General features: G+C 45.2%; 1 protein-coding gene across 8 annotated transcripts in view; it reads right to left on the bottom strand.

Annotated features, from left to right (window-relative positions):
- DMXL2 (Dmx like 2) overlaps nt 1-14,288 on the bottom strand; it is a 129,821-nt gene that overhangs the window by 29,352 nt on the left and 86,181 nt on the right. For 3 of the 8 annotated variants that reach the window (XM_060260328.1, XM_060260332.1, XM_060260330.1), the window contains exons 24-28: nt 12,045-13,096; nt 9,391-9,582; nt 8,184-8,260; nt 7,089-7,219; nt 5,776-6,024 (exon numbers count right to left, since the gene is read on the bottom strand). In XM_060260328.1, the coding sequence (XP_060116311.1) occupies nt 5,776-6,024; nt 7,089-7,219; nt 8,184-8,260; nt 9,391-9,582; nt 12,045-13,096 (1,701 nt within the window). Of the gene's footprint in view, nt 1-156; nt 199-5,775; nt 6,025-7,088; nt 7,220-8,183; nt 8,261-9,390; nt 9,583-12,044; nt 13,097-14,288 lie in introns of all 8 variants that reach the window. The other 5 variants (XM_060260326.1, XM_060260331.1, XM_060260329.1 and 2 more) reach the window with 3 other exon arrangements.

Raw genomic sequence — 14,288 nt, 5'->3', positions numbered from 1 at the left:
ATGCTGCTGGGCCTCTCTTGGCTTCACGGGATATTTGACAATGTTTGGTTGTGGTGCAAAATAATGGGCCATCATCATCCCTTGATCAATTAAGCTGGCTGATTACCCAACCATTGAAACAAGTCAGTTCCGTCTGCTCTGCACACCTTTACAGACCTTCGTTAGTGTCCTTTGTTTCACCAGAAACTGGATCAGCTACTACATTGAGAGAAAGTTCACTTTGTCAGACGGGAAGAAGGCACTTAGGAAATTAAGTATGAAGCTTGTCATTCTTTTCAATAATTTGTGGTAGCTGTTTCATCAAGTTGAAGCTGGAAATCTCCAAGAATGAACACTGCCAGCCAACAGTGACTTTTGTAAGGATAAATTCAGCACACACACACGTTCACACGATGGCTGCAATCATAACACACTAAATAATGCACTTTCAAGTGAACTTCCCAACTGGATTCTGCCAGTTCACAAAGTAAAATCCAGTTGGAAAGGGCCCTGAAAATGCATTATTTAGTGTGTTTAATCGCAGCCCTTATCCCATGTTTTATGCTTGCTATTTTGAAGAATTCAGTTAGAGGAATTCTTGATGGTTTAACTTACACGCCCTCCCCCTCAGACTGCTGTGACAAAATTTGTTTTTAAGTTGCATTTATGTGCAGCACGTAACGAACACAATCAGCTAATAATAAAGGACATGTCTAAACTGTTTCACACGCTTGTCACTCTTAGAGCCATGTACCAAGACATGCACTACGGTGGTCATTTGTAACCAGGCTTTGCAAAGTTTAGGAGAAGTTAAAAAGCCGAACTCCGGTGAACATCTGCACAATTTAAACACAGTGCCATGATTGAGACCAGGGGTGGAATTCTAGCAGGAGCTCCTTTGCATATTAGGCCCCACCCCCAATGCAGCCATTCCTCCAAGAGCTTACAAAAAGAGCCTTGTAAGCTCTTTGAGGACTGGCTACATCAGGGGGTGTGGCCTAATATGCAAAGGAGCTCCTGCCAGAATTCCACCCCTGGTTGAGACTAAGAAAGGAAAGGACAGCAGAGGGAGCCCAGCTATGGCTAAAGGTCTGCTGGTGCTGAGTCTTCCCCAGGCTTGCTTGATAACACAATCCTGATTTGATATGCCGACATGTGGGCTGGATTCTGCAAGCAACACCCAAGATTCAGCATGACACAGCTAGGCTGTTTCCATATGGAGATTTTCTTCCAGTATGGAATGCAGAGTCCCTGATTTAAATGGGAGTGCCCACACTATGTCAGCCACCTTGAGCTTCGTGAGGGAGACAGGTGGCTGATCAACGTTTTAAATGAGCAAAATTAAATAAATTCTATTGTTTGGGCTTCCAAGGCTTTCCCCTCAGATCAAAGGAGGTGAATGGAAAGATCAGGAGCCTGTCCCTTCGAGCAAAACCTCGGCAAGATTGAAGAGCTTGCAGAGAACCAACAAAACCGACAATCGATCCCACAGCCTGCTGAGGATCCAAAAATGATAATCTGATGCCTGAATATGAAGTTGACAGCCAGCCCAAATTTATGTCCCAACTACAGACCACGAAGTAGGTAAAGAAGAGAAGCAGGCTGTAAACAATCCAACTAAAATTAAAGTTGAATATTCAGTTTGTAAGGAAGGGAAAGGCACAGCAGTCAGCACACACAGCGGCTCACCATCTTTCGGGCCAGGGTGCTCTGGGCTGCAGCCCGTTGCAGTTTCATTGCTCTCTGGCAAAGCTGTTTGTTGCGACAACTGAAGATTTTTAAAGGATGTGACATTTTCTGTGTTGGCAGGTAAACACTGGGGGTTATCTGAATTAAATCAATTAGAGGACTGTTCACGTTATTGTGCAGGACAGAGTCACATTCTTGCAACCTGATTGCAAACAAACTCAGATAGCTTATACCAAGCACTGAATAAAACTCTACAGCAAGAACCAGAAGACGACTAAGGTGTGCAAACACGTCTAGGGTACATAAACTGAACATATTAATATATATTTAACTATTTTAAATAGTCTGCTCTTTGTTCATTTGTCTACAGCCGTAGAAAAGAGCAAGAGCCCAGGAATGCCATCAGCACTAACAAAATTTATGGCAGGGCAGGAGCTTTCCTGAGTCACTGCTCACTTCTCCAAAAAGTATCTTTAAGCATCTAGTCTTTAAGGTGCTGCTGGACTCTTGCGCTTTTCTGCTCTTTCAGCTCTGACTTAAAAGATTTCACCAGGCACTGCCCACAGATGTCAAAACTCTCTCATCAAAAATATAAGGTTTAGAAACTTGGGGGGGGGGGGAGTTGACTTCTCAGGACAATGTGATGCCTAATGCCAAAATAATTCAGTGTTGCAATGGGATTCCCGTTTCTTCGTCTGCAACACAGTACCCTTGGAAAACTGTTAAAACTTAGTTTGGATAGTTGCAAAAATTTGTTTAGATATCATAACATATATTTAATTTTAAAAAAAACTTTCTGTACTTGGTGACGATCAGGGCTTTTTTATAGCAGGAACCCTTTGCCTATTATGCCACACCCCCTGATGTAGCCAATTCTCCAAGAGCTGACAGGGCTCTTAGTACAGGGCCTACTGTAAGCTCCAGGAGAACTGGCTTCATCAGGGGTGTGTGGCCTAATATACAAAGGAGTTCCTGCTACAAAATAAAGCCCTGGTGATAACCACTTCCACACTGATCTTCCATGTTTGCTACATCCAGGGTTGCTATCACAACAGGTCTTCAGACAATAGAGATCAGATCCCCTGGAGAAAATGGCTGCTTTAAAGGATGGACTGTATGGAACTGTACCCAGTTAAGGTCCTTCCTTTCCTCAAACCCCACCCTCACCAGGCTCCGCCCCCCTTCTCCAGGTATTTCTACCTGCATCATATGCATAACATTAGTTCGGTATCAGTGAGACAATTTTTGTGTGAACTGAATTGGCTGTTCATGAATCCCAAGGGCACTATCAATGCAACATCCTTAAACTTGAGATGTCAGGCCTTTGATCAGAATACAGATCCAACTAACAGCCAGATGCTAAGCATACTTAGAAAGAATCCTGTTGAATTTAATGGGGTTTACTACTAAGGACAGTGTTACTAATGTAACAAACACGAATCTGAGCTGACTTCAGAGGATGGTGGAAGACAGGAGGGCCTGGCGTGACTTTGTCCATGGGGTCGCGAAGAGTCGGACTCGACTGTGCGACTGAACAAAAACAGCTGCTAAGGATTAAAATGTAATTTTGACTGCAAAACTTATCAACAGTAAGATGAGTATTTTCAAATTTCCCACGTATATACTATACTTAAAATGTCAGTATACCAGCATTCTAAAAAACCGAGGAAGCCCTGCTGAATTTAGGCTTAAAAGTCAACTCAGAGTCAACTTGCCTCATGCTGAACAAGCCCAAGTTTTTTTAGGACAATGAGGGTCGGCCATTTAGTCAATTAGATTAACATTTCACAATGCTGTTTTCAAAAGCAGACACCGGTCACAAACAGACATCAAGCAGTTCCTAGCTACAAAATACAAAATAGTAACCAGATGCACATTATAAGCAGACTTTCTAGTATAAAAAAATGCCAGGATGATACACATCTCCTTTCATTAATGTAACTTAAATTAAACAAATGGGAGGGTAAAGGGTGGTGGGGGGGGAAGGAACGATGGCTTGCCAAAACCATTCATCATATGTTTTGCAGCACGGTCACCTTAGCAGCATGGCAAAAATGTTACACTGCAAGATTCCACTTTCTGCTAACTAGGTTTTGGAGTAGGACAATTTTCCCTAATAAGAATTTTACAAGTTAGAATGTTGCAAGAAAAGGCAATTAGGGGAAGCTGCAATTCTTAACTGATAATTCTTCTGACTTCTTATCATTATGCGTTGAGGCAGTAATATTAGAAGCAGGGGAGGAGGAAGAAGAATTAGTTTTATAACCTGCCCTTCACTCAGAGTCTCAGAGCAAAGTTTCAGAGTCTTCATTTGGAGTCTCAGAGCAGCTTCCAATCTCCTTCCCTTCCTCTCCCCACAACAGACATTCTGTGAGGTAGGTGGGGCTGAAATAGTTCTTCTTAGAACTGCTCTTGAGAGACAGCTCTGCGAGAACTGTGACTGACCCAAGGTCACCCAGCTGGCTTCATGTGGAAGAAGAAGACTGCAGATTTATACCTTGCCCTTCTCTCTGAAATCAGGGAGACTTACAATCTCCTATATTTTCTCCCTCCACAGCAGACACCTTGTGATGTGGATGGGGCTGAGAGGGCTCTCACAGCAGCTGCCCTTTCAAGGACAACTCCTGCAATAGCTATGACGGACCCAAGGCCATTCCAACAGGTGCAAGTGGAGGAGTGGGGAATCAAACCCGGTTCTCCCAGATAAGAGTCCGCACACTTAACCACTACACCAAACTTGCTCTTAACCACTACACCAAATAGGCTGCAGTCCTAAACATTTCCCACAAATAAGCCCTCAACAAACCACATCTTACTAGTAAATACATTTAGAATCATCTGCTGGTTTCCACGAAACAAACTTTTCTTAAACATTCTTCAAATGTCCTCCAAAATAAATATAATCGGTGTGGAATTCTAGCAGGAGCTCCTTTGCATATTAGGCCACACACCCCTGACGTAGCCAATCCTCTAGGAGCTTAGAAAAAAGAGCTTTGTAAGCTCTTGGAGGATTGGCTACATCGGGGGTGTGTAGCCTAATAAGCAAAGGAGCTCCTGCTAGAATTCCACCCCTGAATATAATGTAAGTGCAGTTAAGTTGCAGCTGACTTACGGTGGACCCTCATGCAGTTTTCAAGACAAGAGACATTCAGGGGTGGTTTGCCATTGCCTGCCTCTGCACAGCAGCCCTGGCCTTCTTTTGTGGTCTCCCATCCAAATTAGGGCTGACCCTGCTTAGCTTCCCAGTTCCGAAAAGCTCTGGCTATTTATTGCCTTTCTATCCTGCCCTTCCCGCAAGCCGGCCACGGTGGGTCACATCAGACATTAATAAACATTAAAAACCAGCTGATACAATTGATTCTTTTTTAAAAAGCAATTAAAAGATGGCAAAATATACATTGCATGAAAGGATAACCCCATGAGCTGGACAGATAGCGACAGTAGTCACAACCAAGTTAATCATACCAGTATTCCACATGGGCAGATGAATAGGGATATTCAGGGGTCGTTTTGTAGAAGCTCATTAGCATAACTCATTAGCATATGTCGCCCCTCCCAGCCAAAAGCTACCCGATGCAAGAAAGGAGAGCCCCGGGCGAGTGAGGCCTGCTTGGGCTGGCTAGAGGTCCAGCCGGCCCAAGCAGGCCTTGCTCACCTGGGGCTCTCCTTGGCTGCCCCCTCCCCCACAGTCAAAAGGCCAGCAAGCCACCAGCTGCCCAAAATCACATAAGAAGTGGAGAAAGGGTGGCATGGGCTTCTCCAGGGGTTAATGAGGGCTGCTGGCAAAGCCCCTGGGGGCTGGCTGGCTGGCTGCTCTCCTAATCCAGGGATTGTTATGCAGCTGCACCTACTACTCAATGGACAAGGTAGGCGTGGGGGAGGAGGGGGGGACCGTCAGAAAGGTTCAGGAGCTGTGCTCCTGTGAGCGCCTGCTGAATTCAAGGCTTGGTGATATTCATCTTGAGTCTGAACTACTCAGACTACTACACATAACAGCTCCTTAAAGGTTCCCATCCAAACAACAGAAGAACTGACGAGATACATGCTCGTAATTTGCAGTACCCTTCCTGTGCAATTACAGGCTGCTCCTATGTATATATATATTACCTGGAATATTTTCAGACTGCCTTCTTGGCTTTACGACAAGCTTCACTCCTCCACCAAAAACAGCAGCCCACATGCGACCGTTCAAAGGGTGGGCCGCCAGCCGAAACATTTCATTGCACGAATTAGTGGCCAGAGCGTGGATCAGCAGACTCAAGTAGACAGCCACGACCGCTTCGCACAGCAAGACGTTTAACTTGGGTTGGTCCTCGTCCTGGGCTGTGTTTAGGAGACTGATAAGTGAACTCACCCCTGCAGAAACGGAGGATGCAATTAAAAAAGAACAGCAGCAAAAAGGGATCTCACAGCATCTTGGGCACATGAAGCTGCTTTCTACTGAATCAGATCACTGTAGCTATAGGCCTGGACCCTTGGTCTAACAAGGTCAGCCTTGCCTACTCTGACTGGCAGAGGCTCTCCAGGGTCACAGACCGATTATCTGATTCTTTACACTGGAGAGGCCAGTGGTTGAGCCCGGGACCTTCTGCATGCCAAGCAGATGAACACATGAAGCTGCCTTACGCTAAATCGGACCCTGGGTCCATCAACACCAAGATTGCCTACTCAGGCTGGCAGCAGGGGCCCAGGAAAATCTTTCGCATCACCAAACTACTTGCTCCTTAACCAGATATGCCTGGGATTGAACCTGGGATCTTCTGCACGTCAAGCAGGTGCTCTACCACTAAGCCACGGCCCCTAAAAAGCTAGGAGGTTTATTGTGGTAAAAGCTCTTATGGACCAGAGAAGAATCGAGCACTGCTTTCCCCACATAATGGTAAACCAATCCTGCTGTGTTAACAATTCCTAATAATACGGAACCCAGGAGAAATTTAGTAGAAAGGGCACTGTGGACATTGCTGCGAAAGTATCTTTGTCATTAAGACGACACTTTCAGCTAAAACATGTCTGAGCATGCTATATGGAAACAAACAAGTTATGTGAATTCTACAACAAACCCAGGGCTTTTTTTGTGGCAGGAACTCCTTTGCATATTGGGCCACACACCCCTGATGCAGCCAATCCTCCAAAAACTTACAGGGCTCTTAGTACAAGGCCTACTGTAAGCTCCAGGAGGATTGGCTACATCAGGGATGTGTGGCCTAATATGCAAAGGAGTTCCTGCTACAAAAAAAGCCCTGAACACCCCACAGGGGCAAAAAATCACTATTCCCTTAAGTCAGAAAGCTATGTGATACCTGTGCATGGGAATCTTGCATGCTCTTATTCATAACTTATCCAGGGCAACAGTAAATAACCAAAAGAGGAACTTGGAAGATTATACATGGGATATTACTGGCAAATGTGACTTTTCTTACCAGGCCACTGAGCAGGCAATGAATTTGGTGTCGCGTGCTCTTCAATGCTTTCTGTCCTCAATCTGCGACGGTCACTTAATAACAGTCCTTGATAAACCATTCCGGTAAACTGATTTGTCAATGTTTGACTGCTATAAAAAGAGAGAACGCCCCCCTCTCGGTTTAATTTCCCTTAATGTAAGATGATGCAATTTTTTGTCAAAAGAAAAAACATATGACAAGTTATTTACAAGCCAAGAATCTGGGTGTCAGTAAAGATTCTAGATACCTGTTGTTAATTAAGCGAGTGGTTTTAGAATCCAGGTACATGACCAAGAAACAAACTCTTAATTTATTAAAGTGTCCAGATGCAGACAGTCTAATTAACTGGAGCTGGATCAAAGACTTCCATAAACCAGGAAGCAGGGGTGGAATTCTAACAGGAGCTCCTTTGCATGTTAGGTCACCCCCCTCCACCCCCGATTTAGCCAATCCTCCAAGAGCTTACAAAAAGTCTTGTAAGCTCTTGGAGGACTGGCTACATCAGGGGTGTGTGGCCTAATATGCAAAGGAGCTCCTGCTAGAATTCCACCCCTGCCAGGAAGTATTTGTCTCAGCTCTTGGGGGGTGAGGGAGAGGAGAGACCTTGTGAGATGCAGGATTTCAGGACTGCAGACACAAATTATCGCCATGCAAGAATGCGGCCATTTGTGACTCTCCTTCACTGAAGTCAACATGATAGACAATTGACTGGTGGTTGCGTCATGCCCAAAATTTATTTATTTTTTTGCCACTTTTCCACCTGATCAGGGTCCCCAAGGCATCACATATACAAGCATTAAAACATTCAAGCAATTAAAAACATTTAAAATTGTAAAATAACTCAGTAAAAACACTGAAATGACACCAGAACCGAGAGTGGAAAGTCACCATGCCCAACAAAACAAAGAAGTCTTCACCCGCTGGTGGAAGACACCGATAGAAAGAGACAGAGAAATCTCTCCGGTGAAGAAGTTCCAAAGGTTTGGTGCCACAACCGAGAAAACCCTTGCATTATAAAGGAGAACAAAGTACATCTGAAACACAAATGCCGGAAAGGGCAGATATGGGCCTTACCTATAGCTATGGCTGTCACACAGTGCTTGGTAAATAGATGCAGAAAGTGAAGCCGCTAACGAATAAAGAGTATGAACCTAAAGGGGGGAAAAGAATAATTTTCTACCTTATGTAAACGCAAAACCCACCAGACAGAAATTCTCAGCTGGGAGATACAAACTGCTGAATAATGAAAGCTCTCTCCCCTCCCCCCTCCTCCTTTTGCTCTGCTACAGTTTGAGATGAAAAGATCCTCTAAGTTTGGCAAGACAACAAGTCGCATGCTTAGCGCCTGCTTGGAAGCATTCAGGACTTTTTTGCCCACCAGATAACATAACAATGCAACCTCTAATATTTGAACACGACTTTACTTCTCCGCCTCTACTATCATCTGCTTCCTCTTTGCCCTAAGCAGATAACATAATGGTGCGTAGAGCTTAAGGGCCACGTTGCACAGAAACTGTACTGTTCCGTTTGACATCCGCACACTTGACCCCACTTTCTATTAGGGGCTTAGATGTGGACTGTTTAATGCCCTCATGAAGGTGCCTCTCAGCTCTATGTGCTGGAGAGTAACTGCAAACCAGGCTGATATGCATAGGGCACAATGTCCAAAGCACAAGCAGTAAGGAAGCCCAAGGTAGATACAACTTTAGCCTGTCCATACAAAGATTATATATAGTTAGAACCTTGGCTGCCCACAGTTCATTCCGTGCTTAGAATCATAGAGTTGGAAGGGACCTCCAGGGTCATCTAGTCCAACCCCCTGCACAATGCAGGAAATTCACAAACACTGCCCCCTAAATTCACAGATGCATTTACACTAGTCAAATTACTATCACACTTTAGGAGAGATCCTCGCCCTGGTTTCACAACACTTAGAACAATAGAACACCCAGGGCTTAACAGAGATATCAGTTTCATATCTAACAACACATGCTAACTCTTTCATTATGCTGTATGCTTATCTGCTGCTATTCACAGGTTTTACCAATTGCCTTAATCCAATGTTAGCTATATTTATTGCTCAGTTACTTATGCATCTTGACTCTATTTAGCCCTTCATGGAAACACCCTCCCCACTGTCTACCTATATGGCATGGCTGGTGACTTCTGTTTCACTGTATCTGAAGAAGTGTGCATGCCCAGGAAAGCTCATACCAAGAATAAAACTTTGTTGGTCTTAAAGGTGCCCACTGGACTCAAACTTTGCTCTGTGGGTTCTTACCTTGACATCTTCAACGTTGGGATGCGGAGGGGTTTTCATCTGCACGATGGTGTGAAGAACATCATGGATGTGGTTGTTTAAGTACAACACGGGATTGGCTATCACGGTTTTGGTGGAAGCGATGCTTGCCGAGAGCAACGGCAGGGTTGTGGGCAATGGAAGTGGGGACTGAAGCTGCTTGACGGTCGTCTCCTGGTGAAATAAAATAAAACATATCTTTTGTCCGTGGTGGCCCGCACTTTGTGGAACGGGTTGCCTGAGGAGGTTGGTGAGGCTCCTGCTCCCCTGGCTTTCCGCAAACTATGCAAGACTGAATTGTTCAAGAGGGCTTTTCTATGTAGGCAAGAGAGTTGCACTGTATTAAAGGATTCACAAAGTTACCTGGATGAATGATTAGGGATTGTGTCTATACTGCTGTCTTTAGCTTGCTGAAACTAGGATCCTTCTGTGTAATTCTTGCATTACTTGATATGTTACGTGATGCATATCCTATGTTATGGAATGAGCCCTGCAGGACTTCCTTCAGTTTTGCAGGGCATGTAAGACCGAGCTTTTCCAGATGGCCTTCAGCTAATATCTCAGTGCCTCTGGAAAGAGTGATTGGTCTCCCTGTGGGTTCTTTGCAATAAGAATACTTAGATCAACAGGCCACATGGCCACTATTATTACTATTGACAGTAGTCTGCTGTATACGATGCTGTTTTATAGTATGATGTATGATTTTATTGATATGTAACTATTTTATTGTATTTATTGTACTGTTTTTAATATTGTTGGAAGCCACTCTGAGCTGTTTTGGGAGGATATAAATGTTCAGAAATAAATAAATAAATACTTTGCTTCAAAGCCAGTTTGGTGTAGTGGTTAAGTGTGTGGACTCTTCTGGGAGAACCAGGTTTGATTCCCCACTCCTCCACTTGCACCTGCTGGCATGGCCTTGGGTCAGCCATAGCTTTGACAGAGGTTGTCCTTGAAAGGGCAGCTGCTGTGAGAGCCCTCTCCAGCCCCACCCACCTCACAGGGTGTCTGTTGTGGGGGAGGAAGGTAAAGGAGATTGTGAGCCGCTCTGAGACTCTTCGGAGTGGAGGGCGGGATATAAATCCAATATCATCATCTTCAGTATTTTTTTAAAAATTGTTTTGCTTAGTTCTACAACCCAAATCCCATTCCACTGTTTATTGAATCCCCCATCTGTCAATTGTCTTGATTCGTCCTGTGTAATTTGTCTTGAGTCCCGGAGAGAAAGGAGGACAATAAATACAGTAAATAAATGTTAATACTTCTGCTTCAAATTCTGGTTTTTAGATTTCTGATTGGTTCTACAATACTAATCCTATTGACTTTTTAATTGAATGCCCCGTACTGTCAGCTGTATTGACTTACTCTGTTCCATGTGGGCTAGAAATAACTTGAATAAATAAATAAAACATGTCAATTTTAAATTAATGTTATGACAGATTTCTTGCTCGTAGCTCATAAAATCTATGCTTAAAATTGCATTGAGATGGCTCCCGTTTTTGTCTCTAGCTTCAGAAGACCTTCCTTCCTTCTTTCCATCCTTCTCTCCCATCTCAAACAGCCATTGAGAGTTTATGTTTAGGCAGCTAGTGGAAATCTACTCAGATAATGGGATCTACCCAACAAAATATGATAGGGTTTATGCAGTTGTTTTAGACCATTTCTGCATTTCTATAACAGCAGCCAAAAATCTAGTGACCCTGTATGTAAATCATCCATCTACCTTGCTCAGTAGCCTAGAAGTCTTAGCAGGTGGAGAAGCAGAGCCTTTACTAAGTAGGGGGAAAATCAGCGCCTAAGTTTTAAAAATTCGGGGCAGTTTAAAAGCAGGACATGAACGGATTCAATGCGGTAAAGGTGCTGTTTGGTTCCACCCAGGTGAGTACTGCCTCCTCTGATTGCCAGCAGCTCTCCAGGGTCTAAAGGTAGAGATCTTTCTTGCCATGTAGCCCCTAACTTTTTCACCTGGGGCTTTCAGCGTGAAATGCAGACACTCAAGCACTCAGCCACACCTCCTGCCCCCAACTCTAAAGACAGCCTTCCCTCAGCCAGGCATGCAGTTTTCCTGTAGGAAAAGGAAATGCAGCAGGAGTAACATGGAGTGCAGCTCCAAAATAAGCAAACAGTTACCAAATTGCAAGCAAGCCTATCGACTGAACAGGGATTTGGGATAGATACAAGGTCTTCTGACATCTACCGCTTGACCAGGAGAGGAGAAAGAAAGTTTGTTTATTAAACAGGCCTTTTGGTTAAAAGAAGTCTTCGAGGCACATGTCTCAATAAACTTTTAGAAAGAGGAGGAGGAGAAAGAAGAAGAGGAGGAGGAGGGGGCAGCTACTACCTAAACAATGTTATTATAATCTATCCAGCCAATCAGATCTCCAATGGTCCGCCAGAAACCCAGCAGGGCAGAATCCCACCTGGCTCCACCCACTTTCTAAAACATTCGGAGTGTACCAGGAAAGTGTAGGCAGGTGCCATAGTGCCCCTGGGCAACATGTTTGTGGGGCGGGGGGGGGGGGGGAGGCTGGATTAAGTTATTACTTCAGCTTTTATCATTCAAGGGAAGTCAAGTGAAATTGCTAGCAAAGCTGTTAGCAAAATAAAGAATGCCTCAATAAAAAGGATGGCCTTACTTGCTGCGATTCTTGCAACAAAAACTTCAGCTCCATCCTCACGGATGCCAGGCCGCCCCCCTGCGCTCCATGGAGGCTGCAGTAGCTCAGAAAGACCCTCAGGAGCGCCTGATTCCTCTGCAGCCACCACTTCCGCCGTTCGGCGTGTTCGCGCTTCGCTTGCAGCCTCCGCCTTTCGATCTGGTGCCGCTCGTACGAGCCGATCTCCGGCTTATCGGACGCTTCTTCATGCTCGAGCAAGTCTCCGTTGATCCGGGCCTCCGTGTAGCCTTTGCTACGTGCTTCGTGGTTGGAGATTTCGTGCAAAGCTGCGATTTCTTTTTCCAGCCAGTTGTACAGCTGGAACCGGAGCTTCCCTCCGTCAACCTCATAGCCCGTGGCCAACGTTCTCAGTTCGGTCATGAGGATCTTGAGACACGCTCTGAACTTGAGCTGCTCAGCGATCACGTCGACCTCGGTTTCCTCTGTGTCCGTGTCCGGGCTTTGATCGGCATCTGGGCTCTTCTCGGCTTGCTTTTGACTTTCAGCTTCCAGTTTTGAATCCTTCAGGAGCAAGCCTTCCTCCTCTTCATCTTCTTGTGAACCGCTTCGGTCTGTGTCCCACTCAAGTTTCAAAGGTTCATCCTCAAATGTTACCACTGGCTGGCTCCAGTCGATAAGGTTTACTGACTCGGCCGATGGCTGTGACCAGTCTGCAGTGCTCTCTTCTCCCAATGCCTTTGGCTCTGATTTCACACCGTTCTGCATAACGGGACTCGGGCTGGCTACCTCTTTCTTGGCAGAAAGCATGGCTCTGTGGCTTATTTGGGGAAGTTTGGAAAGGACTTCAAGAGCTAAGACGGGACACCCCACTTTGAAATGAGCATTGGCGGTGGTGAAAAACAGCTTCCTCTCGATGAGATTGATTTTATCCACAAAGCTTTTCTCTGTCTGTAAACCTACAGTGGCCAAAGCCCCCTCAGGTGAGCAAAAATTCCTCCGAATCAGCAAGGGGTGGGTACGAAGGTAGTTGTAGAAACTGAACACCACCGGATTGCAAGACTTGATGATGACTAGAAAAGAAGAAGGAGGAGATACTGGATTTATATCCATGGACTAGAAGAAGAAAAAGACTGCAGATTTATACCCCGCCCTTCTCTCTGAATCCGAGTGGCCACAATCTCCTTTATCACCTTCCCCCACAACAGACACCCTGTGAGGTGGGTGGGGCTGAGAGAGCTCTGACAGAAGCTGCCCTTTCAAGGACAACTCCTGCAAGAGCTGTGGCTGACTGAAGGCCATCCCAGCCACTGCAAGTGGAGGAGAGGGGAATCAAACCCCAGTTCTCCCAGATAAGAGTGGAGAAGAAGAAGAAGAAGAGAAGAAGAGAAGAAGAAGAAGAAGAAGAAGAAGAAGAAGAAGAATTGCAGATTTATATCCCGCCCTTCTCCCTGAATCAGAGACTCAGAGCGGCTCACAATCTCTTTTACCTTCCTCCCCCACAACAGACACCCTGTGAAGTGGGTGGGGCTGGAGAGGGCTCTCACAGCAGCTGCCCTTTCAAGGACAACCTCTGCCAGAGCTATGGCTGACCCAAGGCCATTCCAGCAGGTGCAAGTGGAGGAGTGGGGAATCAAACCTGGTTCTCCCAGATAACCAGATAAGAGTCCGCACACTTAACCACTACGCCAAATAGGCTCTCCAGTTACATCGGAGAGATGTAAAAATGTAGTCCCAGAACGGGTGCTTTGCAATACTGGGGATGCAAATGGGACCCTGGGGAGAGGGAAAGGGGATGGTTTACAAAACAGTCTCCCAGATCTTATCTCAGCTGGGTTCAACCCTAATTTTCTAGCCCACTATACATAAAGGCACTGGAAATACCACCAATTTTATACTGCTCTTGCAAAGACAGCCACCATGCCAGTACCTCTTTTGAATAGAGGTAACCATGGGTGCTGTCATGCAAGGAGAGAGAGAAAACCTCCAGAACTGCCCTTAAAATTATTCAAGTGAAGAAATTCTGCATGCCATTGGTAACACACACAATGTAATTTAGAAAGGACTTCAGGGGTACATCTACAAATGCCTTCTATACACACTAGGAAGCCATGACCAGTTGGGGTACTAAAGCAAATAACCCCTTCACATTTACAAGAATGTGGATCCCCCCCAAACCCTTCACATTTTATGACGTTCACTGGGAAACATATAGCTCAATGTGCATACTCATCCTTAATGTGCAAGCTTTTACTTGCAAGGTTG

This window comes from Heteronotia binoei, chromosome 19 (genome assembly GCF_032191835.1).
Source record: "Heteronotia binoei isolate CCM8104 ecotype False Entrance Well chromosome 19, APGP_CSIRO_Hbin_v1, whole genome shotgun sequence".
Taxonomy (NCBI): domain Eukaryota; kingdom Metazoa; phylum Chordata; class Lepidosauria; order Squamata; family Gekkonidae; genus Heteronotia; species Heteronotia binoei.
Note: the sequence above shows the minus strand (reverse complement) of the source record. Positions and strands in the feature narration are given on the sequence as shown.